Source organism: Suricata suricatta, chromosome 5, assembly GCF_006229205.1.
Source record: "Suricata suricatta isolate VVHF042 chromosome 5, meerkat_22Aug2017_6uvM2_HiC, whole genome shotgun sequence".
Lineage (NCBI taxonomy): Eukaryota > Metazoa > Chordata > Mammalia > Carnivora > Herpestidae > Suricata > Suricata suricatta.
This window is the reverse complement of record NC_043704.1, coordinates 94,695,539-94,723,025: the sequence shown is the minus strand read 5'-3', so window position 1 is coordinate 94,723,025 and position 27,487 is coordinate 94,695,539. Positions and strand designations below refer to the sequence as shown.

The 27,487-nt window shown below is 36.2% G+C and overlaps 1 protein-coding gene across 1 annotated transcript; it reads left to right on the top strand.

Moving 5' to 3' along the window:
- Positions 1-337: 337 nt before the first annotated feature.
- Positions 338-27,487, top strand: SEC62 (SEC62 homolog, preprotein translocation factor). The gene is made up of 8 exons (XM_029939915.1): positions 338-435; positions 8,363-8,471; positions 9,376-9,481; positions 15,013-15,217; positions 15,447-15,539; positions 18,916-18,976; positions 19,897-20,016; positions 24,575-27,487. The coding sequence occupies exons 1-8, from the start codon at positions 400-402 to the stop codon at positions 25,042-25,044; spliced, it is 1,200 nt and encodes a 399-aa protein (XP_029795775.1). The 5' UTR covers positions 338-399; the 3' UTR covers positions 25,045-27,487.

The window sequence follows — 27,487 nt, the reverse complement described above, 5'->3', positions numbered from 1 at the left end:
GCTCCACCCCAAACGTACTGGCCGTGGGTGGTGTGGGGCCCGGGAATCTGTATTTTAGTAGTTCCCAAGTGATTCAGATGGTCAGTCAGATTTGAGAACCAGGGCCTCTTTCCAGCCCTTCTGTTCTCTAAGCCACTTCACATATTTCCTTCTGGTCCCGGAGATTTCCACTTCCCGCAACAAAAGGAGACGAGTGAAGAGGAGGGAGAAGGCGTCAACAAGGTCCGCCCGGGTCCCAGCCTCTCCCGGGCCTTCTTCCCCCCTGAGCGCCCGGTGCCGGACACTAGCCGCCAGCCGGCAGATTACATAACGGGCCCACGGCCCGCTCTCGCGAGGTTTCCACCCACCACCTCCCCCCTCCTCCCTCCACGTCAGAGGGAACCGGGCGGAGCGGCCAACATGGCGGAACGCAGGCGACACAAGAAGCGGATCCAGGTAGTAAAGGCGAGCCTGGGGTAGGGGGCTTCAGGGCGCTCGGGAATAGAAGAAGCGAGGGAAGCCCCCGGAAAGGCGAGTGAAACCGAGGGCAAGAGGGGGCAGGGGTTTCTCCGCCAGGCCTCCGGGTGCGGGCTGCGTCGTTGTGAGGGGCCGGAGGGGGGGCGGTGTTGGCGACGGCGGAGACCGCGGCTAAGGCGGTGGGGCAGCGGCGGAAGGTAAGAGGCGCCGCGCTCGGCAGGGGCGGCGGAGGCGCGTCCGCCAGCCTAGGCTTCCTGTGACTGCTCCGGCTCGGGCCTCCTCGCGAGCTCAGACGCCGACCTCCCCGGGCTCCTCCCCTCCCGTTTCTACCTCATCCTCTCGCCTTCGTTATCCCGAAATTAAGGCCATGGTAATTAGGGTAGCAGGAGGCGGAGGACTGACCTAAAGTACTCGGTTCTTTGTGCGCCAACGGGAGGACCGTAGGAGAGGGTGTAATCTGGGTTTGGTCAGCTGCCCCGGGGGCCCGGGCGACGGTCTGCCTCTCCAGATGTTCAGTTGCGTAGACACCCCCCCGTCCCTTCTCCTCCGTGTTAGGAACAGTCCAGTTGAAGCTTTCTGGCTTTCAGGCGACACAGTGTAAATAAACACGACTTCGTTGGTTCTGCGGCGACCTGGTCGCGCCCAGAAACCTTTCACAAGCCTGTGTGTCAGCCTCATAGCCTGCATAACATCCCTCCCTCATTCCATGCCTGTCATCTGTGCGTACCTTCCCTGCAGTTTCCCCCCTGTTTTTCTAGCTTTTTGCCAAGAGGATTAAATATATGGAACATCTTAGACTCAGGGTGATTTTTATTAGTCCGTTGCCATTGCCACATAAGCTTAGCTGCCTGGAAACCTTGGTATGTCATCGTAAATGGCTAAAATGTAAGTTGTTAGTATACTAATCACAAATTGTTACGCTTACCATTGTCTTTGTTTCTTAGTATTTCGTTGCTTCGAATGACTTTTTTCCATGTAATGTTTTATTCCTCCATTAAAAAAAAAACCAGAAACTGTCACTTAATTGGACTACACCACAGGTGATTTGAGCCATGCACGTTAAAAGTCTCCTGAAGACTCTGAAGTCCTAGGGGAACAAAGATGCCAGTGGTCAGTAAATTTGGAAGTTTGGAATTGGGCAGAAGTAAGAAAGTCTAAGAAACAAATCCCCCCCAAGTTCCGACAGGTCATCAAAGCAAGGTTTAAGGTGATTATGGAAGAAGTTTCTAATTATATACCATTCCTAGTTTCAGAATTTAGTGTTATTGGTCGGGTATGGATATATAATACTTTCCTTAGAGTTTGTACCGAAGTTGCCAAATTTGTACTTCCTGTACTTAAATCACACATATAGTACATTTGATGCCCTTTAATACACAGTATTTGCACAGTTTCAACTTTAACATTGTGAAGGTGATCCTTATTCACTTTTGAATAGCTGCTTTTTTTTTTTTTCGATTTTGATCCTATATTAAAGAATAAGGCAGATTAAGACGCTGTATAATAGGGGTCGTGGCAGGGAGCTAAAAGTTGAGCCAGTGTGTTCTGTTGGCACCCTAGTTTCACTGATTACTTGTGTAACTTTGGCAAGTTACCTAACTTTTTACCTCAGTTTACAAATTGTAAGAAAGGATATGTACCTCAAAAAAAGGAGGGGCTGTAGGGTTGTTGTGAAAAATAGGTGAGTCGGTGATTTGTTGGTAAAGGTTATAGAGGTTATTAAGAGTGTTTGGCATATAACCCCTTCCTTTTCCCTTCTCCAGAAGGATGAAAGATTTAGGATAGTTGTTTTGGTTTTTGTGAAGCACACCGATATACGGAAGAAAGATTAATAGCTCGATCCAGTAAATAAACCATTAGGGTGTGAGTTCCATAGAGTATAGCTATTTACCTACTACTGTTTATTTGAGGATCAGATAAATATGTGAGGATCCAGTTGTTAAAAATCAGCTTGTGATATTCCCAAATGAAAACATATTAACATTATTATTCCCGCCCTGGAGGTTTATACATAGCTGTGCTAGAATGTTGTGGAGATCTTGGGAGTGCTACTTGGAGTACTACTATGCAGTGTCAACAAATTAATTAAAATGTACAATATCTTATAATATCTTTGGGTCTCACCTCACCCCCCAAATTAGAAACTGTAATATTGGCCTCACTTTAGACAAAAAGATCAAATGTAATGTCAAAGTTCAGAGTTTAAGTTACAGAAAAGATTCTTTTGTAAGACTTTTGGGCAAAAAATTCTGTAATATCAACTGAATTTCCTGTTTGTTACTTGATGTTTCATGTTTAGAAAAGATTCTTAATGTTTAATAAATTCAAGTGATCTTAATTGTAATTTGTACATCGGAGGAAATGATTGGTATAGTATTAGAGTTTGGGAGCTTTTTCTAGTGTTGCATAATTTCAGATTCTGATTATCTTATCAAAGTTGGAAGGAAGGAGACTATTTTGTCACACTTTCTTCTTGGACTCACTTTACTGATCACTGAAAACTGGAAATGAGCTACATGTTTATTAATGTTAGGAGATTTTAATGATTGAGATTCTCAAATGAGAGTAATTTCAATCCAAATTAATGAACCATTTGAAAATAAATAATTCTAAGATTTAAGAAATGAATTATGTAAGTTTTAAAAAATGTATACAATGTGTGCGTATTGGTTAATAATCATGAAAGTTTAGAGTTGAGAAGGATTTTCAGAATGAATTTGTTTGGAATCCTTTTGCACAAATGCAGTTCTTATGGAAAAGCAAGATGGTAAAGCTCTATAATCTCAGTACCCCACTACTGTCATCCCATACTTATAGTCCTTTAAACTATTTTTAGGTGCTACATCTAAAAGTATTACTAGTATACAACGTAGTGATCTAATATGTCACCATCGTTTTATAGATAAACTAAGGTTCAATGAGGTTATGTGACTTGACCCAGAGTCACTCATCAAGGTAGTACTAAACCAGATTTAGATCAAGATTTCTGGTTCTCAGTTGAGTGTTCTTTCTACCTCCCCAGTGATAAAATAAAAATAATTTAGGGGTGTCTGGGTGGGTGGCTTAGTCGGTTAAACATCCGACTTCAGCTCAGGTCATGATCTCACGTCTGTGGGTTCAAGCCCCGCGTCAGGCTCTATGCTGACAGCTCAGAGCCTGGAGCCTGATTCAGATTCTGTGTCTCCCTCTCTCTGCCCCTCCCCTGCTTACTCTCTGTGTCTCTCAAAATAAAGATGTAAATAAATTTTTTTAAATAACTTAAAAAATTGTTCTGAAATACTTTAATCCTGAAATCCTTATATTAAATAATATAACATAAAGATTTAACATGACTTGTCCCTGCTAAAGAGAGAAACATCCCATTTAGTATTCTGCTTATGTGTATTCTTGAGTTTTGGGACATTTAAATGGCTTAGTAATTCTTACAACTTTTATAATCTGTATTTCAGTTAATTTTATTGTATCCATCTGTCTTCCTAGCAATGAAACCCTGACAAATCATGGGCCTATATGCTTAATTTCAGAAAAGGGAAGGAAAGGGAAAGTTTGTGACTATATAATCTGACTCTCTGAGACTTTCTGAAGAAAACAGAAGGAACCTAAGAAGCTAGTCCTAAATATGAAAACTCCCCCAGAAACTTAATGGAGGGCTTGCAATAGGAGTTAAACAGCAGGGGTGGGGGGGTGGGGGGTGGAAGGTTATAGAAGGGCACTTTCATAGTCAAGATACAGAGACTCTTGTGAAGGTTTATTAGTAATATGCTGTGTGACTTTAAGCAGATAATTTATCTAAGGCCCCCTCCAGCTTTCAGATTTTATTGTTAATCTATTTGCATTTCACAAATATTTTATACTGCTTGTATGAAGATGCAAATTTATAATTCATTGACTGACCTTTTCTTTTTTGCCTACTTCACTTGACAAATCAAACTTATTTCTACTGGATATAGTAATTAAGATTGAAGACTGACTTATTTTTTTATGTTTATTTATTTATTTTTGAGAGAGACAGGGACAGTACGAGCAGGGGAGGGGCAAAGGGAGGGGAGAGAATCCCCAACAGGCTCCACGTTGTTATTGCAGAGCCTGACAGGGCGCCCAAATCCACGAAACTATGAGATCATGAGCTGAGCTAAAACCAAGAGTTGGATGCTTAACCAACTAAGCCACCCAGGCCCCCCGAAGATTGGCTTACTGACTCTTGATCTAATATTTTTTTCTCAAAAAAATTATTATAAGTACTGCCTAAGTTAAAATACAGCCAGAAATGGTAACCCCTATTTTATTACAGTATTTGTCTGTTTTATTACAGTATTTGTCTGTTGATCTATTCTAAAGTAAAAATAGTATTTAAGTAATTTTAAAAAATGTTCTAACCAACTTATATAATTTAAGATTGTGAGTTGCAGCAGCCAGCATCTTGGTATTTGGGTGCAAAGATGGCAGTCTAGCCTCAATCTAGTGGCTCTTTGCTTTCTAAGACATTTGAGCTCATTTATTGAGCTATAAAGTTCTCTTCATTTGAAGGTTGATGAGCTAGCTTTTTTATTTTAGATTAAAAAAAATTTTTTTTTAATTTTGAGAGAGAGGGAGAGAGAGAGAATCCCAAGCAGGCTCCATGCTGTCAATGCAGAGCCCGATGAAGGGCTCATTCCCACAAACCGTGAGATCATGACCTGAACCGAAACCAAGAGTCAGACATTTAACTGACTGAGCCACCAAGGCACCCTTGGCTTCTCTTTATTAGTGATTGATGTTATTCCCAAAAGGTCTTCACTTTTTTTTAGAAGGTTTCTAGAAAAGTTATGAAAATATTCTGACGATTTGGTCACATCAAAAGGGAACAAAGAGGAGAAGTACTATAGTCTAATGGATAAAAAGGAAGAGAGTAAGACTGTTTTATACTCTTTAGGCTGCACTAGGACAGCAGTGAGAGTGAAGACTCCATGGCAGGATCTATCTAACCAGCTTTCCATGGTCATGTTCTCTTGGTAGTCTTCTGTAGAAACCTTTCTTTTTGACTTCAAAGTCCCAGCAGATGGCACAAATTCTATGGTGCTTAAAGGCATTCTACAATATGATAACTTACATGTGGTATAATCAACATTTCCTAATACTTCACAAAACAAATTAGGAACTTATTAAGGATTTGAACTTGAAGAAGGAGCAAGGAAGGTTACAGTTGTTATACCATTATGTTGATAGAATCACTACATTTCTAGGGAATTACTTCAAGGGAAGTTATTGATACTTTTAAAAAGTATCAATGGATAACTAACTGTGTCTACTTGGGTAAGATTATCCAAGTCCATATTTTCTAGGTCTCTTCTGTTCATTGTTGCTTAGTAGTATCTTTAGTTTACCAAGGAGGGAAAAGGAATAAAAGAGTCTATCATGATGTTGTTAGAAGAGTGTGGTGAACTTTGAAGTTCGTTGTTAAAGAGAGGTGTAAAAGTGTTATGGATTCGTGTAGTATCCGATTCCCTACTATCGGTAATAAAATAGACTCTTCCATTTCTTGTGTATCCTCATGTCACATTTTACATGTGATGCCTCTGTCAACAATCAGCAGATGAGTACATTTATACCTGTGTTTAGTAAATGGTTTGATTGAGTGCTAGTAGGAGTATAGACTTGTCATGCCTAAAGTTGATGTGCTTGAGAAATATGTATGATATGATTTGGGAAAATAACAGTTGCTATTTTGGATAATTATAACAAAAGATGGATATGATGCCTTACAAATTTTGGTATTAACTGAAGCACCTAAAGGTATTCTAGGGTATACACTCAGTAAATATGTATTTGAACAATTTATGTGTATCCAGACTTATTTCCCCTGGTTATTTTTAACCAAGCATATACAGTTAACAACTTATCAGTTAATTACATAAAACTTTGCATTGACAACAGATATATCAAACGAGAAAAAAATTGAGCATATGTAGATGTGATAATAAAGTAGAATTGGTTTCTATAAGCCAGTTAGTAGTAGCTCGTTATTTTCAACTATCTGTAATATTACTTTTTGGAGCACACAAATATACAGGATATTATTTCTAATAGATGAGCCTCTTAGAAATTCATTTTATTATACAAATCATAATTTAATACTATCATTTAACATATGATACTAACATGTTAATATATTTTAGTGTGATTTCACAAATTGAACTATAGGGGTGCTTGGATGGCTTAGTTGGTTAAGCGTCCGATTCTTGATTTGTGCTCAAGTTATGATCTCACGGTTCATGAGGTGTAGCCCAGTGTCCGGCTGCACATAGATAGCACAAAGCCTGCTTGGAATTCTCTCTCTCTCTCTCTCTCTCTCTCTCTCTCTCTCTCTCTCTCTCTCTCTCTCTCTCTCTGCCCTTCCTTGCTTGTGCATGCTCTCTCTCAAAATAAATATTTTTTAAAAAACATAAAAATTGAAATATAGACTTTTTCACCTTTTAGTATGTCAGAAAGTATATTTTGTGTCTAGGCCCCAATTATTATGAACCTTAAAGATTTTAGTGAACTGGGAGTGTTAATTTTGTGAATTAATTTGGTTAATAGTGTTAATTTTGAAATGCAGTGTTTTAAGATTCTATTTTTCTATGATACCTGTTTTTCTGTATAAAACTAAAAGTTTTTAATTCACACAAATACTTGGTTTTTACTGTAGTCATCATTTGGATTGAATACTTTGAGCTTCTAATTTTTATTGCCACACATAACCCACAGATGGGGTACTAGCCAGAGTATAAGAATCACATACTGTTAATTGGGCATTTGGGAAAAGAGGATTTGGAAAATGCAGAGAAAGAAATATGAGAAGTAGTTGCCAGGTGATTTGACAGCCAAAGCACAGGCTTTCATTTCATCCAACAAGTTACTCCTTTCCAGGATAAAATTGAAGCTGGGAGCTTGGTTTGTTAATTGTTCCTCATTTTCATCAAGCATAACTGAATTCAGACTTATCTGAAATTTGTGGGAAAACTGACATAAAGACTGATGATTTGGATTATTTTTTCTATTTTGTGTTATTAGAATGTCTTATCTAAAACATAACTGTCTTTAGCATTAATTGTTTTCAGCATCCTAGATTCTTTACAGATAATTCTTTACTAATATTTGACACTTCATTTAAGAAACAGACCTTTCCAAAATCATTCACATTTAGATTCTACATTGCTGGAAATAGTGCTTGAGTGCTCTCCTTAATGCTTACCCACGTAATTAAAGACAGTACTTTTGTTTTTGTAGCTTATAGCACTACAAAACTTCTAAAAGTATACATATCAGATGTATACAAATGTAGACTGCCTTCATTTTCTTCAGTATATGGGTGGGGAGAATAAGTACACAGGAGTAATTGAAAGGGAAGAGAATACACATCTTTAGTATCTGAAATAGTATTCTTAAGGCTCCCACACTAGGACAGATCTCTCTGGTTAATTTGGAGATTCCTTCTACATTTGTTGTCCATTGTTCAGGGCACATAGCTTTGACTGTTAAATTTAACATTTACTTATGGCACCTATTTCTACTTACTTTGACATTTGGACACTCACTGCTGGCAGCCTCTTAATCTGTTAAATTATTGCTTTGTGGCTTATAAAAAGAGACCAGGCATGAGTGAAGGTTAGCCAGTACAAAGTAGTTACCATACTGGAAAAACAACTCAAAATAAATGCTTTAACTGAGGTGAAGAGGCATGTTTTGGCCCTATCAACAACCATTTGAAAAACATGTAATTTTTTAAATCTCTATTCTGTCTTTTGTATATATTACCAACTCTGCTCCAGAGAATACTTGAAAGAAAGGCTTAGACTCCACTTTAAAAAATTTGTAGAACACATCTGTAAATTTAGCACATGAATTTGTGAAGTAAATGATTACGCTAAATATTCTTATTTTGCAGGAAGTTGGTGAACCATCTAAAGAAGAGAAGGCTGTAGCCAAGTATCTTCGATTCAACTGTCCAACAAAGTCCACCAATATGATGGGACACCGAGTTGATTATTTTATTGGTAAGATTATATCAGTAAACTTACATTAGTGTACATATTTTATGAAGATACCTAAATTTGAGATATGTAGACATTTTAAAATTGCTTTCCAAGTATTATACAAAGATGTAACTGGGTGAAGGATATAGGGCAGTTGATTCCTTTTTTGATTAGAAATGTAAATAGTAAAAAGACAAAGTGCTTTGTAATATTAGTTGCAGATTTTTTAAGTGGAATTTGTTTTCAGTATTAATACTACATTTTGTTCAGATACTATATGTACTTGAAGATAATCTTTTTGTAAAACTCTGGAGTAGAGTTCAGTGTGAAACAAATTTGTTGGAACCAGTGTAGGAGCTTTGGTTCTTCACATAATCCAAAGGACCTCAGTATAAACTAATGGCATCTATAATATGGGCCCATAGCTTATAAATAGTGGTTGAAAAAATAAATAAATAAATGCTAATCTCTTCAGACATACTATATTTAGTTTCTTCTAGTGATAGCAGTAGATTGTTCACAGAGCTTATTTCTCAGTGGGTCACGGTAAATTTGATAACAGAATTTCTATTTCTGTGAGAGGGGAAGATTTTTGGTTTGTTTATTCTACACTTAATTGTGACTGTTTAATAAGAATGATACTTATATTGATTTTAAATGTTTTTGTTTAGAACATTTCCACATAATACATCTTTTAGTTCATATTTTTGAATGTCTGTTATTTCCCAACATTACTTTAAAAAGACCCTTATTGCTGTGTTTCACAGATTGAGGTTTTGAGGAATTGTTTATCTATCATGATCATGTCTGACTTAATTTCCTTTGAATTTGGTTTTATTTTCTGATGCTAGAATACCTTATAAGTTATTACTTAGACATAAATTCCCATGTATACATAATTTAAAATGAGAAATTTCTTCTTTAGCTTCAAAAGCAGTGGATTGCCTTTTGGATTCAAAGTGGGCAAAGGCCAAGAAAGGAGAGGAAGCTTTATTTACAACGAGGGAGTCTGTGGTTGACTACTGCAACAGGTAGTGTTTATTTCTTAGTGATGGATAACATTAGTAGTAATTTCAAAATGCTTGCCATAGTCCTGAAGCTCCTTACCCATTTTTATCGTTAAATGTAGTGATATTATACCATAGCTCAAACAGCTTTTATATACAACTTGGATTTTTTTCAGTGCCTTTGGAAATGCGTTTATTTGGTGTTAGATTATGCTATTTTCATAATCTTAATTTGTATTATATACACTTACACATTTGCCAGGCTGACTGAGCTGAAGGATCAGCAATACAAATCATATACTAGTGTCAAAAGTAACCAAAAAAATCTTTTCTAGCACAAATGGCTATGGAGTCTTTTCCAAAACTTTGGCAGGAATTCCTAATAGACCTCTTATATCTGGGTTGTTTGTTTTTGTACATATATCGGGTTAGTCAGGTACCCTTCTTTATTTTGTTTAATGATTGCTAATGCACTTCTTGTAAAATCAAGGCAACTACAACATCTGCCTTTTCTTGATTCCATGGTGAAGAATAGATAGCTCAGTAACATATCCATGTTTTTCATAATAGGTATTCTCCTTTGGGAAAAACTTCTGATGGTGAAGTTTCCTTCCTCTTTCCTCTAGGAAATAAGTATACTGGTTTTTCTTTCAGTTTTTTTGTCTTGGCTTACTTACTGCTTAAATAATTAAGCATATTTATTAAGACATTAACAAACCAAATTTTGTCTTTATGACTGAAGTTTATAATTGGTAGGAATCTACATTTTAGATTATTTTATGTTTGGTAGGGAGATATACATAGTATTTGCTAATATATTGTTTAATGGCATTTAAAGTATCAGCCACATAACACCTCTCTAAAAACTACTGTTTTCACAGCCTGGTTTTAAAACTGTGAAGTTAGGAGGGGTGCATAGGTGGCACAGTCGTTTAAACATCTGAGTTCAGCTCAGGCATGATCTCGCAGCTTGTGAGTTCGAGGCCTCGCGTCAGGCTCTGTGCTAACAGCTCAGAGCCTGGAGCCTGCTTCAGATTCTCTGTCTCCCCGTCTCTCTGCCTTTCCCCCTGCTCGTTGTCTGTCTGTCTCTCTCTCAAAAAATAAACTTAAAAGAAAAATGTAAAGCTGTGACGTTAGGGGCGCCTGCGTGCCCCAGTCAGTTGAGCATTCGATTCTTGGTTTCAGCTCAGGTCATGATCCCAGGGTCATAGGATTGATCCCCACGTTGGGCTCCAGACTGAGTGTGAATCTCTCTACCTCTGCTCCTCTCCCCAGCTCACTCTCTCTCTTTAAAACAAACAAAATATTCTTAGATGCCAAAATCTAGAGTCACTTTTGTACCTTTCAAAAACAGTGAAACTTTCACTGTTGGGGCAGGAATGAGCTAACAGTGGTGTACCTCGTATTTTTCTTTACAGCCATTTCTGTAGAGCTCCAAAGTGCAAATTTCCCTGCCTGTCTCAAAAATAGATTTATGTTTTTTATATGGTGTAAAAATTAAAGAGATACTATACATGCAAAAACAGAAGTTAGGTAATTTAACCAAGGTTACACAGCCAGTAAGTGGTAGAGCCAAAATTCTAAATCCAGCCTTCTAGTTCCATAGTCCATGCTCTTAACCACTGTGATACACTACCTCCTCTAACAAAATGATGATGCATTTACTGAAGCAAAAATTAAGATGAAGGATTCATCTGTCAATACTATTTGAATACTTAATCTGTGAGCCCAGACAGAGCAGCAAGTATTAATCCTCATCTCTCATACTTTTAGGAGCCTTGATACCTTATTCTATGAAAAGCCCTAAAGACCTAGAGATACACTCACTTTTCATTGTAGGTATTATTCCCATTCATCCCAGATTGCTTGTGTCCTTTCTGCATGAAAATAGAGAAGCATAACTACTTAAGTATTTCAGAGCCACTTCTGATAACAGCCATGGCCAGCCCCTCATGGATTCCAGCCTGACTACAAATAAAACCATGAAGAGATATTTGTCTAGTCTCATTCTATGAAGTTGTTAACTAGACTTGAGGGAGTCTGAAGTAAAAAAAAAAGAACACAGGAAAATGTAGGATGATACACAGACCAGCCTTTTCTGATATGCTCCATGTCTCTTACTGGCCTGCTTTGAGTATGAATCTTTAAATGTAGCACCATTCTGACTCTCCATGCGACTGCATCTCCAACCCACTAGTCCAGTAATGTCTTTCTCACTCTCATTCGTATACCGCACTCATTCTCTCTTCTGGTCTTTCATTGATCATAACCTGCCATTTTCCCCAAATGGTTTTTTTTTCCCCTCTATCCTGCCTGCCTCAATATAAAGATCCCTCAAGTACTGTCTCTGCCATGTGCTATTCCACAGGTCTTCCAGCCTACATTAATCTTGGTATCTAAGGTTCTACAGCATTTTAAAGTTAATTCATACATTGTAGCCCTTAACTATTTTAGAATTGTTGCATCTGAATCCGTTTTTAAAATTTCTTGCCAGCCATATCTGAAGGCAACTGTAGGACTGTTTTCTGCTTTAGTGTAACTCCATAGCAGTAAGCACAGTGTGGGCATTTAATAAAACATCACCATTGCTACATGGTTGAAAGCTTTAAATACTTGACTGGCTTCAATAAATGTTTGTTAAACCTGAAAAAAAAAAGTAAGATATGAGGAAAAAATAGAAACAATTTAATGACTTCCCATAAGCTGCGTTTAAGAATCCATTATCAAATATCTGTTGTATTCCAGGCCCTAAGAATACAAAGATGACTGTGACTTGGTCCCCACCTCCGTAGTACATATTCTAGCCTTTTAGAGAAGACTCATGACTAATTACAATGCATTGTGTTCTGTACAGTAAGAGGACAGGGATGAAAAAACTTCAAGAATGGCTTTACAGAGGAGAGGTTTAATCAAAATTTAAAACATAAATAGGTGATTATGCAGCAAACAATGGGAGGAAGGACAGTCAATCCTGGCAAAGGGGACAGACGTACTAGAAGAAGGAAGTAGTTCTGTGAAAATGTAAGAGAGCTTTGTGTGAGTGATTTGCACTATATGATGTGTTAAATAAAGGCACTGGTTTTCTTACAATAGTAAATGTCATCTCGCTTTTCCAGTCATAGACTGAATTTAAGTAGCCATTCTCTAAAGACCTATCAAGGAACATGTCAATAATTTTACTTATTAGTGAACAGATTGGTGCTATAGTGTAATCATATGAAACAAAGTATGTGTATGTATATTCTGTAACTATTAAGTGAAATTCAAGGTTTTGCTATAGCAAAGTTTGCTTACTTTGAGTACATATATTCTAGGCACATGCTATAAACAATCTACATGTGATTATGAGCTAGATACCGCATTTTAGAAATTTTACTACAATTAAATAATTTACCCAAACCCACATCGTTAAGTGGTAGAAGTGGTATTTGAACTCATGTACCTTAATATGACTATTTCAACACCAATTTCATTGGTTAATAGCCTGTGGTTGATCCTTGAACAACCCAAGGGTTAAGTAGTATCAACCCCCACACAGTCAAAAATCCATATTTTTAACTCCCCTCCAAACTTAACTAACAATAGCTTATCATTGACCAGAAGTCTTGCTGATAACATAGTTGATTAACATGTATTTTGTGGATGTGTTATATGCCATGTTGTTAACAATACAGTAAGCTAGAGAAAAAATGTTATTAAGGAAATCATAGGGAAGAGAAAATACATTTATAGGGCAATACTGAATTTATTAAAAAATAATCCATATGTAAGTGGACCTACATGGTTCAAACTTGTGATGTTCAGGGATCAACTGCCATGGGTAGCAGATAATGGTACAGTCTTTGGGGCATTTCAGACAGTTGCAGAGTTTTATGCTATGTAGATCTGAACAAGTAGAAGGCCAAATGAGAAGACCTAGAAATTAGTTTTGTGGAGGTGTTCATGGAGTGGACCCGATTGGGCAGCAAAATAAAGCCCAGCCAGGCAGTTCAAAGCAAATGCCTTAGAGGGCACAACATAATGACCAGAAATAAGTGGCCTTTGGACAGGAAGAAAGCATATAACTAACAAGTAGTATGATATGCTGGAGCAGGCATTAGTGGAGGTAAAATGTGGGTAGTCAGTAGGCACAGATGGTGGCAGTGAGACTTAGTTTGAGATGGTGGCATTGAAACTTAGTTTGTAGGTTGTGTTTTGGCAGTTGTACATTATCAAGGAAGGAATGAAAAAGCAAATCCGGAACTCTGAAACTGGAACATAAGATTTGAAAGGCTGGCTTTTAGGTAACAAAGGTAAGAGCATTCCAGCTCTTGAGTAAGATTGTGCATCTAGAAAGGATACCACTTATATTGACTTAATTTAGGGTCTTCTAAGCTCATCAGATAAAGAAATGAATAAAGCAAATCTTAAATAGTTTATAATCTAGTCAAAGGAGCAGACAGACATAAATTGTATATTAAGTTAGAAGATGAATCCAGTGGCTAGGAAAACATGAAACAGGAGAGGATAGGGGTGGGTTTATCATTTTAAAAAGGATAGGGCTAGTTGAGAAGGTAACATTTGAAGGAAATGAGGGAGTGAACCAAAAGGAAATTCTTATTTGAGGGAACAGCATTCTAGGCAAAGGGAGCATATAGTGTAAAAGCCCTCCAGTAGGAATGCTTTAGAAAAATAATTACTGAATAAAGAACAATGTATTGAGAGAAATTAGTGAAACAAGGAATACTTGTTGGTATTTTGCCAATATATTGTACAGTTTTCAGTTAGTTGCTGCAGTGGTTGTTTTCAAAGTCCAGGAATTTTACCTCAGCATGTTTAATTATTCATTACTTAATTGAAGATATTTCATAATATTGGTAGGCTGAACTGTGAGAGAGAAAAATAAAATCAAGAAAGACTGCTGAGGGGCACGTTGGTGGCTCAGTCAGTTAAGTGTCTGGCTTTGGCTCAGGTCATGATCTCACAGTTCATGGGTTCGAGCCCTGCGTCAGGCTCTGTGTTGACACCTAGCTCAGAGCTTTGAGCCTGTTTCAGATTCTTTGTCTCCTTCTCTCTCTGACCTTCCCCTGCTCATGCTGTCTCTCAAAAATAAATACAAAACAAAAAATAAAAATAAAAAAGAAAGACCAATGAAAACATGATTTAGATCAGTTAAATCATGGGCACATTTTTAATCTGCTAACATTTCTTAAACTGTTATATTTATTTTCCCATTATATCTGCTCTTGAATTTGAAATTTAACACTAAATAAAGCAGCATCTTGATTTACTCTTAATTCAGAGAAAAGTTTCATAAGGATAATTCCAAACATGTAATCTGTTATATCTAAATTATATGGTTGGGAAAAAAATTAGGTTGAAAAATTTTATGTAATCAAATTGGCAGTACATTCTTTTGATTAGAGGTGGGTTGACTATTTTTCCATGGATTTACTAGTTGTAATTTCTTTCATGGGTTGCCAATGTATCTTTATCTTTGCTCATTTTTTTCAGGTTTTGTGCTTTTTTTCTTTCCAGTCTATATCTGTATAATTGATAAGGAATTTTTCCCATAGGCTTTTAAAGAAGCAGTTTTTTCACCGGGCACTAAAAGTAATGAAAATGAAATATGATAAAGACATAAAAAAAGAAAAAGAGAAAGGAAAAGCCGAAAGTGGAAAAGAAGAAGATAAAAAGAGCAGGAAAGAAAATCTAAAGGATGAAAAGACGAAAAAGGAAAAAGAAAAGAAAAAAGATGGTGAAAAGGAAGAATCCAAAAAGGTGATTTCAGCGAAATTTAAGCAAAAATAAAAAATTATTATTTGCACATAATCACTGGAATATAAACATTTTTGAAATGCTGCATGGTAACCACTTAAGGTTATTATGAATACCATGGTTGAGAATTTTTATTTCTGTGTCTCAGTGAAACTTTTTTTTGACTGTATGAATGAATGTCTTATTGTATTTGCTTTTTGTGTTTTTTTCTTCTGCTTAACTGTGTTTTAAGGAGGAAACTCCAGGAACTCCTAAAAAGAAGGAAACTAAGAAAAAATTCAAACTTGAGCCACATGATGATCAAATTTTTTTGGATGGAAATGAGGTGAGAGTACCTACCTTATAAATAGAAATCCAGTTTTCCATAGGAGTTTTTAGAATTATCTTTGATGACTTTACTAAGAAAAGAAGTAATTTTGGTAAATCTAACCATATAGATACTACTTTTTTAAAAATCCATAATTTCGGTGAATTTGAGTTACAAATGTATAGGATATTAGGTTCAGCTGTCTATGAGTAATAGGAAACCTGAAATAACAGTGGCTGAAAACAGAATAGATGTTTGGTTCTCATCCGTGAAATCTGTGGGCTGTTTGCATTCTAAAAACCAAGTTTTTAAAAAGAGCGGTGTGGGTTAATTAATAAAGGTTACCTTCTGGTCCAAAATGACTGCTAGCCTTATATCTACATCCAAAGGAAGAAAGGAGAATGAGGGACATGCCTCCACTTTAAGGGCATCTTCCAAGAGGCTAGCCTGGAATGCAGTGGCCTCACCCTAGTCACGTGGTCATGCCTACCTTCAATAAAGTCTTAGAAATGTGCTTCTTGTACTGGGGGTCATTTGCCTAGCTAAAATGCAGGATTTCTTTTACTATCAAAGAAAAAAGAGTAAAATGGCTAATGGAGGACACCAATAGTTTTCTGCCTCTTATAGTCAGACTGTACACCAACTATACACTACTTTAGAGGCCTATGATTTTCAGTGTTACTTAATCCTTTACCCAAGGAAATTGTTTTCATTTCTTTTGTGATGGAAGATTTGTGTGATGGTAGCCTTTCATGAAGACTGCTTAATTTAGTCATTTAACCAATACAAAAACATGAGTTATATGCTGGCCATTGAATTCTTGTGAATTTCAAGGCCTATTTCTTCTTGCTATACCTAATATTGCTGGAGTCCAGCTCCAGCAGGCCCAAGGTTCCCTGAAGGATGGACGGTGTGGGCAAAAGGGAGTGAGAGAGCCTCAGCTTCTTTCTACTCACCAGGCAGGCATCTCTGCACTGACCCAATAGTCAGCTTTATTTATTGAAAAAATGTGTGGGGTACAAAACAAGTGGTAATTGCCTTAGGCAGTAATTTCTAATGACAAATTCTTTGGCATGTAAAAGTTTCCCAGAACATAGATTGGTAGAAGACTCATGCATAATCTTTATTAACAGTGATTGCAGTAGGTGACTAGATGCTTTTCACATGGGGTGGGTATCTTTAGCATTTAAATACAAGGCAATGTTTTTAGCATAGTAAAGGCAAGAATTAGTTCTTTGTGAGCAGAGGTCAATAGCCTGTTTTCTGAGAGGAAGAAAAACAGGTTTTCTCAGGAAATGTATTTTTCTCATATAATCACAAAAGAAGAAACTCCTATAACAAGTTTTTTCATAAGGTACAATTCACATATTTTTAGCATAAGAAAGCAAGTCGCTCCTGGTATCTGTTAGGCCCCTTGGGGGTCGGTGCTCAAGCAGAAATTGAGTGAGGGTTGAGTGGGTGTAGATGTGGTTGCCATCTGACATTGGGAGGCCTTGCAAACCTGCCTTACCTCACAAGGAAATTTTTGCTCAACTTATGAGTTCAGAAAAACTGGCTTCCTACATAATACAAAAGTAGTATATATAAAGTAGTGCTTCCTAGAGCAGTGAGTTTGAAATTATGGGAAAGCTCTTCAGAAAATATGTGCTCTTGGCTCATTCTAGACATACTTGCATGAGAATCTGTAGTATGGAATCTAAGGGTGGTGTGTGTGTATGTATCTTGTATAATGTGTCCTTGGGTGATTCTGATGTGAATTCTTGGTTAAGAACCACTGGAATAGAAGACCTCAGGTCTCCCCTAATGTGAAAGTTCAAACACCTTCAGTTAAACATCAGACATTAGCTATATGCAAAGACATTTTTATAGGTGCTTGGAAAAGCATGATAAATAAGATAAATTCACTTCTTTGAAGTGCTTATAGTCTAGCAAAGATACAAGCATTTAAACATCATAGTTTGGTGAGTGTTACGAGAATATCAGTTAAGAATAGTAAATTTAATCAAGACAGGAAAAGGAGGGTCTGGAGACCTTGAACACTTGAGCTGAGTTTTGAAGGATAATTGTCAGATTACCAAGTACGCTGGGAAGGAGTTACAGATCTATTAGGTGAAGGACACAGCGCAAGCAAAAGCAGGCATGCTTGCATTCCTGAAAAAGCTATAATTTGTTCTGTAGAAGGCAACATGCTTTCAAAAGTGGGAAATGTCTTTAAAAACTTGGTTTTTAGAATGCTAACTGGCAGAAGTAATGTCTGTGGGTCTGATTTCTAGGAGAAATGTGTAGTTAAAAAAGAGGACTTATGGGTGCATGGATGGCTCAGCTAATTAAGCATCCAACTCTTGCTTTTTGGCTTGGGGGCACTTGGGTGGCTCAGTTGGTTAAGCATCCCACTAGGGTTCAGGTCGTGATCTCATGGTTCATGAGTTTGAGCTCCACTTTGGAGCTCTGTGCTGATACCTCAGAGCCCAGACCTGCTTCAGAATATGTGTGGCTTGGGTCATGATCTCGTCATCATGAGAACGAGCGCCTTACTGAGGAGCCCCTCTACCCTGCTCACACACATATTCTCTCTCTCTCAAATAAAAAAATAAACTAATTTTTTAAAAAATAGGAAAGGAACCTCCAGTGTTAGAAATAGAACCAAATCAAAAAGACAACAGAGTTCTAGTCAAAATAGAATCAGGAAATAGAAGACTACTGATATTTATAGAAACTAAGAGATAAAACTAGGAATTTTAGGTGGTGATTGGAGCAGAGTTCTGACTGTTCTGAATGAAGTAAACTTCTCTTGTGTAAAGTAAATCAAGCTTTGAAGCAATGGTTCCCAGCTTCTGGGCTACAGGCCCTCCCACAAGGGAGAAGGCAATGAAATTACTGCAGGAAGTCATGGAATCTTTATGTTCACTAAGCATGGAGCTTCATTTAATGATTTCTTTGCATTTCATCAGTGAGAGGGAATAAGGTAGAGCTGATTGCTGCTGGATCTGTAATTGGGCCTGGGTGGATCTGTCTTAACTGTGCTCTTAGCCTAGACTGCTTCTCCTTATACCAGTGTGCACCATTACATTAGGGGCAAAAAGTTGTATGCTTGCTGCCCTTTGGGTTGAAAATAAGCAGTGGTATGCACACATCAACAAATTGTTAAATACATGTAAATACGTGGAAACTTGCTTAAGTGCATTACAGAATTTATAGTTTTTTTAAAAAGTTTTCTAACTGAGTAAAATACCCAAAGAAACACTACTCCTGAAAGAAAGGTCTTTGAAATTTGTTTACTTAGAAACTTAGTTGTTATATGTGAAGAACTTGGAAATGACTGTTGTAGACAATATAGAAGTAAGCTTAACTTTCTAATGTAACCTTAAGCACTGGGGTTTCTTGATTCTTCTAGGTATTTGTGTGGATATATGACCCAGTTCACTTTAAAACATTTGTCATGGGATTGATTCTTGGTAAGTACAATCTCTAAAATTTAGAAAGGAAAATAAACATGCAGAAGCCATAGAGAAAAATATTTAACGTAAAATAGTTATCTTAAAAGAGGTGTATTTCAAATAGAGTCAGAAGATAAATGACACACTGAGGAAAATATTTACAAGACATTAAAGCAAAAATGAAGAGATTAACAACCTGGTAGAAAAATGGTAAAGGTGGCCTACAGATAAATACAGTGATCAATAATCATGAGCAATAAGGTAACTTAGCTTTGAAGGGATTAAATAACTTTCTCAGAGTTACTTATTTTATAGATCAGAATTTGAATCCTGATCTTTCTTGCTTTCTAAAGACCTAAAACCATACTTCTGATTTCATCTGATCATTCCAGTGTTCCACTGTACTTAGAAAAAAACTGGAGATGCTTGTATCCAGTTTCCCTAACTACCGAAAATCCATCAGAATACCTATTGAGCTTTTCAGTCTATAGATGTCCGAGCTTCGCCCCAGACTCAGAATCTTAAGAGTGGAGTTACTTTTTGGTTTAGTGTTGTTTGGTGGTCGTTTCTTTAAGCTCCTCTATTTAGCAGACAGATACATTCAGACAATAAGATAGACATGGCTTGAAAGCAGCAACAATTGATCATATAAGGAGTTAACAATTTCACATTTTTAAACAATAATTTTTTCTAATTACATGTAATTTATACTAGAAAAATCCTTATCTCCAAGAGTAGTAGTTAAAATGTTAGGTTGAACTATGTGAAATGGCTGATAATTTATCATTTTCTATCTATAAAAATGGTAATTTTTATATGTTTTAATATGTTTATGTTTCAGTTTTGCCCCCTGGAATATAATCACTGTTATTGCAACCAAGCCATTTAAATTTTAATCTGCAAAGTTTTCTATGTAACTTTATCATTTCTTGTTTTAGTGATCGCAGTGATAGCAGCCACCCTCTTCCCACTCTGGCCAGCAGAAATGAGAGTAGGTGTTTATTACCTCAGTGTGGGTGCAGGCTGCTTTGTAGCCAGCATTCTTCTTCTTGCTGTTGGTAAGTATTACTAGTAAATTAGACCGCAATAAAGTAGATATCAAGCAATTTGGACTACAATATGGAGCCTCAAGTAAAGCCTAATAACAATGCTAATGTAGGCAAATCAAGAAGTATATGGACCTACGTTTTGGGTCACATCTCAGAACTCACTCAGGCTTGAGGTAGAATATGTACCTGATTAAATTTGGTCTGTTGTGAAGAAAACGTATTTAATGTTTCTTCATCTGCATGTAGATATGTCTTAAAGTTTAGCTACTACAGAGACTTTAATATTTTTACAGTGGTTGATCATTTGTTAGCCATAGTCCTTTTAGTAAGACATTTTTATATTTTGACTTAAGGCAAATGAAACTTGTATTAAATGTTTAAATTCTACAAGTATAACTCAATAAATATATATTCAATTCAGTAAATGCCGTTTTGGGAAACATTTTGCACCCATGCACCAAAATAAATTCTGATGTATTAAGTTGTTTTAAAATGGTTTTTAAAAATCAAACAAGGGGGCTAATGTTTTATTATACTTCTAGATGAATGGGGGGGGTCTTTATAGCCTAAAACAAAACAATATAAAAATAACCTACTTAAAATGAGGAAATTAAAAACAAATGATTAATAGATGAAAAATTCTTATTAATAGTAGTAAAATAGTAAAAATAAGATAATGAAGTGTTTTTTTGCCTGTTTAATTAGGAAGTTTTTCTTTTGGGTTTTGTGGGTTTGTTTTTTTTTGGTTTTTTTTTTTGGAATGGAGATACTCGGGGAGCCTGGCTGGCTCAGTCAGTTAAATGTCCAACTCTTGATTTTGACTCAGGTCGTGATCTCACAGTTTCAGAGATCAAGCCCTATGTCAGGCTCCATACTGACAGCATGGATCCTGCTTAGGATTCTTTCTTTCCTTCTGTCTCACAATAAATAGATAAACTTTAAAAAAAAGAAAAGGAAACAATTGGAATCACTCATTGCCAGGGAGGATCTGACTGAAAGGAAATGCACCTAAATATAAATAGTGGTGATAGTTGTGAATAATTTTAATGTTGTTCTTTATACTTGTCTGGCATTTTTACAATGAGTATATTACTTACCATGGAAAAAAAAACTTCTTAAAATCCTAGTCTTTGAAGATATTTCCATATAGGGTATGCAGATTTAATTTAACTTTTTACTTTGAAAAAGAAGTGAGAATTTTTTTCAGCTTATCTGAAGTTGTGTATTGATATTTAAACTGATATATCCAATGTATAATTCCTTAATCCTTCTAGATTTTATATTGGTATATGGTACTAAATTCTGATTATTTTCCTGAATGACAAATCCAGCTTTCCACCAAGGCGTAAGACAGCACTTCTATACAAAAAGAAAAAACATCATATTATTGACCTAATATCTGTCATACTTTGACCAAGATTATCCGAACTGAGCACATGTTATTCTGAGTTTCTGTGATATATAATAGATTTGCTATGTTATAAAGCATTATTCCTATAGCCTTAACAATTTGATTCTGCATGTCCCTTTACCCTGGACATCAGGGTGTCCTGGGTTAGTACCATTAATTGGACCCAGTAACTTCTCTAGTATTTTCATTCAGTTTATCATGTTTATGGGCCTTTGTTTTTTTCTCTGTGATCTCTGACTGTGTGAAGCTTTGTTCACCCACCTTTCATATTTTCCCTCTTCTAGCTTAGTCACCTTGAGAAAATCCCCTGATGGTTCTGCATGTAGTAACACAGTGCATTTGTGGGCCAAGAAATTATATCTAAGATTGTGAAGCAGCTAACTAGTGGTAGTATATTACCTACATCAAGAAAGAGAAGCTATAAACTTTGATCTGACATTATGTAGAATCAGATTATATTTTCTAGCTCTCAAATCCCTGAAAATTTAGAAGCTCTTTCATTTTGCTCTTTAAAATATCATGTTTTCAGTAGTGTTTTCTGTCATTTTTCCTTTTATTATTTTTTTAATAGTTTATTGTCAAATTGGTTTCCATACAACACCCAGTGCTCTTCCCCATAAGTGCCCTCCTCCATCACCTCCACCTCTTTTCCCCCTACCCCCTTCCCCTTCAACCCTCAGTTCATTTTCAGCATTCAATAGTCTCTCAAGTTTTGCATCCCTCTCTCTCCCCAACTCTCTTTCCCCCTTCCCCTCCCCCTGGTCCTCCATTAGGTTTCTCCTGTTCTCCTGTTAGACCTATGAGTGCAAACATATGGTATCTGTCCTTCTCTGCCTGACTTATTTCGCTTAGCATGACACCCTCAAGGTCCATCCACTTTCCTACAAATGGCCATATTTCATTCTTTCTCATTGCCATGTAGTACTCCATTGTGTATATATACCACATCTTCTTGATCCACTCGTCAGGTGATGGACATTAGGCTCTTTCCCTGTTTTGGCTATTGTTGACATTGCTGCTATGAACACTGCATCAGCATATCTGTATCTCTTGGGTAAATCCCTAGCAGTGCTATTGCTGGGTTGTCATTTTTCCTTTTAAATATACTGTAGATTTAAGTATGCATTATAGATTAAATAATTTTGTAAAGTAATCTAGAAAGCAAATCCAACATTTTGTTGCTTCTCTTAGGCACTGCAGTTCCAAATATACTTTAAATAGTTTTGATGTGTAGCTGACTTACAGACTGGATTATTTACCTTATATTATTCTATGAAGTATTGTATATTAGTCAAAATTCTGTTTGGTGCTACTCTAAATATGTATAAGGCCTTTGGCAGTTTTCTAAATATGTTCTGTGTCATATAAGGATGGTATGACCGTACATATCACAGTGGTTTTCCCATGATTCTTCCACTTTTGCCCCTGGTAATCTAATGCCCCATAGAGGAAGAACTGTAAAACCTGTTAGGATTCTGCTATGCCCAGTTTATATAAGTAGAAAATTTAAGTTTCATTTGTGCCATTTCCATATTGCTTTTTCTTGGATTTGAGTCAAGATTTCATATTATGGACCATTGATTGGTTTTATAGCCCTACAAAGTCTATAATAGGATAATTTTTATTTGGAGGAAAAATGTGTAACCTCCTTAAAAGACATTTGTTATTTCTTTTATCAGTGGAATTTATTCTTAAGTCATAATTTCAAACATATTTACCAATTCTGTTTGTACCACAAAAGATATTAAGGTGTAGAATCTTTCAGAATATTTATGTTCTTTGTGAAAATAGAAATTACTGCTTCATAAAAGTCAAAGCAGCTATAACTATTTCCTTTTATTTATCCAAAGGAGAATAATGGAAGAGGCACAGGTGGCTGAGCTTTTTTCAAGCTAATATGAAAATGGTGATATAATTGTAAAGAAAATGAAAACCAAAACAAAATCATAATCTGTCATAATTGTCCATAATATTCACATAATCGTATGACCTTCAAAAAACAAAACAGGAAAATCACATAGCTCTGTATAACTGGTAAATTAAGAGAAAACTGTTATATAATACTAGGATTTGTGTTTGTGGTAACTTATTACTCTAAACTTTAAAATTCTCAAAATCTTCTGTTATCTAACCACAGTTTTGAGTTTGAGAGTAACAGCAAGTGCTATTTCTTTAAGCAATCTGGCTTTCATTAGCATAGTATTGTTTCCTAATATTAGGAGAGGAATCATCCTTAAATAAGCAGAAATGATGTGATTAATTAACAAAATTGTAGCTAGAAAAATGTTCTTTTATTCAGAAGTGTGTAATTTTACTTAAGAAGACTCACCATTTAGGCAGAGTATGCACATGTCTTAGACTCATGATATATTTAGGGCCCTTTAGAAATCTGTTTTCATTTCTTTTAAAATCAGCAGTAATGGGGTGCCTGGGTGTCTCAGTCAGTTGAGCATCTGACTTCTGGCTCAAGTCATGATCTTGCAGTTTGTGAGTTCAAGCCCCACATCAGGCTCTGTGCTGACAGCTCAGAGCCTGGAGCCTGCTTCAGATTCTAGATTCTGTATCCTTCTGTGTCTGCCCCTCCCCCACTCGTACTCAACTTTCTCTCTCTCTCAAAAATAAATATTTAGAAAATTTATAAGAAATCAGTAGTAATATATACACATTTATATAATAATGAACCTATGCAGGATTATTTTATATTTATACCTCTATGGTCATCAAGAGAATAATTTTTAATAATTTTCTACTGAGGAATTGCCTCACAAAGGCAAAGTGCCTATTAGAGTCCAGGAAAGTCAGGATGCAGATTTGCTCTTTCCCTTTTAAAGGCTTCTTAAAATATCCTTCATCCCTTACTACATCTATTACCGTTTTTTACACCATGGTCTCATGCATCCTGAAACATCCAGCTGATGGCTGTGCTTATTGATGTATGACATAGCCAGGTGTGCCCTTAGGATTGGAGCAGAATGCTCTGCTCCTGGGATACTGTAGTTGCTTCAAGACTAGTCAGGATTTCATTGTTTACATATAAGGTACTTGTAATGTGCAAATAATAACTCTGAATGTCTTCTCAGTTTTTTATTAACATATGTTTTCTGCTATCAGAGTCAATGCTTGAATTACTCAGTTAGAGCCATTTTTCTCCTACAGCTCGTTGCATTCTGTTTCTCATCATCTGGCTCATAACTGGAGGAAGGCACCACTTTTGGTTCTTGCCAAACCTGACTGCTGACGTGGGCTTCATTGACTCCTTCAGGCCTCTGTACACACATGAATATAAAGGACCAAAAGCAGACTTAAAGAAAGATGAGAAATCTGAAACCAAAAAGCAGCAGAAGTCCGACAGTGAGGAAAAGTCAGACAGTGAGAAAAAGGAAGATGAAGAGGGAAAAGTAGGACCAGGGAATCCTGGAACAGAAGGCTCGGGCGGAGAACGGCATTCGGACACAGACAGTGACAGGAGGGAAGATGACCGATCCCAGCACAGTAGTGGAAATGGGAATGATTTTGAAATGATCACAAAAGAGGAACTGGAGCAGCAAACAGATGGGGATTGTGAAGAGGACGAAGAAGAAGACAATGATGGAGAAACAACTAAATCTTCACATGAAAAATCATAATCTGACCAAATTGGGACTAAATAAGTGCAAGAGGTTGGATTTTCTATGTTGGCTGATCATCCTAATGTACACCTGACATTTGTAGCATTCTTAAAATCCATTTGCTGACATGTATTTGACATCCAAGCAATTATATTCAGTCCTTCATTTCATAGAATACTATTATTGGTACAGTCTAAAGCCATTTATAAGTTGTATCTATTTGATAATTTTCAATAAGTAGGTCTTATTCGTTTTGGTAGTTATCAAAGATGCATTTTCCACAATGATATTTAGATTCATGGCATTTTTGATAGTTGTATGGCTTTTTACTGTTAGATTAATTAAAATAACCAAAAGGGATAAAAGAGAAACACCAACATTTCAGATTCTGCATAGTTATGTAGCCATTTCACAGTTTCTTTGAAATGAAATGCTTAAACTCCTTGTTCTTGATAGTTAAGCTTTGGTTGATTATAAAAGTATACCAGGGAATTTCTAGGATTCTGAGTTAGCAGGGTTCAAAATTATTTTGTGGAAACAAGCCAACTAATAATGATGCAGCAACACTTTTAGTTTAGCTACAAATTCTCCTTTTCCAACTTAGGAAATCCAAACTGTTTGTACATCTGACTCAGAGAAAGATAGTCATCTCCAGCAGAGAAGGCAAACAGCATTGGCTGGAAGGCGATGGCTCTTCCCATTTCCTTGTCGTAAAGTAAAATGTATTCTGTACATAATTTACAAATAAACATTTTATTTTAATTGTTACTTATTATTTAGACATTTTTCTCAACACTTAAATTTGTAAAATGAAGACCATGTAAGGGTATGTTTTTAGAGAAATGAAAGTTTCAATGACCCACAGAACATCTGTGCTCTTTCTACAGCAGCTTCAGTTTTGTGCCAACATTCCATGTATTTGAATATGAGTTAAAAAGATCCTTAATAAATAAGAGCAGACTTAAAGTAGCTGTTTGTACGCCTTAATGTTCATTTTGATTTATCTTAAATCAATACATTCAGAAAGGAGGTACTGTATTAGCAGGCCAGGAGTCACTGCTATGAAAGATAATTTACTATTCTAAAATACCAATTTAAAATAAAGAACATAAAAGAAAACATAAGAGAACCATTGGACTCTTAACTGCTTTGAACTAGTTTTGCAGTTGGATTTAATATCTTGCATACCTTAGTTACAAATCTTTCAGAAAAATCTTGTGTTTACCTATGAGCATAATATCATTCCTTGGACTTAGACACTTCTAAAATGATAATGAATATTAAATTATTTTCATAGTGAGAGCATTTTGCTTTGTAGTTCAAATAGGTGTTGTGGGTAAGTTGGTTTTTTTCTTTAGGCTGTTTCCCATCTAGTGTTTGACTAAAGATGTTAAATTTTTCTAATTGTGAGAAAAGACATTTTCTGTATACTGACACATTTTATTAAACATGGCTTGACTGCTTCTTTATAGTATTCCTTGTGAGTGGACAGAAATACAGCTATTTGGTGTTAATGCAACTCTGTCAAGGCTGCAAACAGCCATTTTAAAAGTTTCCTCCCGGCAAATGCTCATTGATTTAAGTGCCTGGGTATTTTCCCCTCACACTTTCAGAGGTCTACTGCTTATTTTCACAGGAAGGTATGCATAATTATAGCTTCTGAGCTTCTTAATCACCAGTAGCACTAATCCCTATTTTGGGGTATGGTCGTGGTACTAAAAGTGTTTTTCAGATTATTAAAAAAATGACCTGACTTTTACTACTATGATAATACCCAGGCACTCAATATTTATCCTCAAGCTCTTTATAATATATGTAGTATGTCTACTCTTAAAGACATTTGGAGCATGACAAGAAAGTCAGCTTCTTATTTATGTTTGTGGATTCTTACAGAATGTTAGTACAAATTTTTATCAATATCTAGTGGTCCCTGGGGGGAAATACCATCTTTAACAATAGAAAATGGGTTAGAAATTTCACTCAGTGTCTCTTACTATTCAAGGTTATATATCTAAAGCAACTAAAAATCAAAAGGCTGCCACTATTAATATGCCTCAAAAGAATAGCTGGCTGTCTTTGTTGGCTAACATTAAATATTCTTATTCCAGAGCATGGAGGAATTGTCTACAATAGTCAATGGAATGGTGATTTCTTTTTTAAAAGGAACTTCAAGTTTGCTATGCTACTGTAAGTAGAAGCATGAAGCTTTTGGATAATGTTTGATTTATTTTGGAGTAGGTATAAGTTGGCCTAACTAAGGATTAACCAGCTGAGTCCAGATAATAAGAATAAAGCATATGTAATTCTTCTTAAAGTCAATGTATTAGATTGTTTTCCCTTTTCTCTCCCACTAATTTCTTTAATTTTCCAACTATATGGCCTAGACAACTTTAATTGAAGTAATTTGGAATTAGTCAAATACTATCCAGAAACTAATAAATTTTAATGTATCATATTGAAA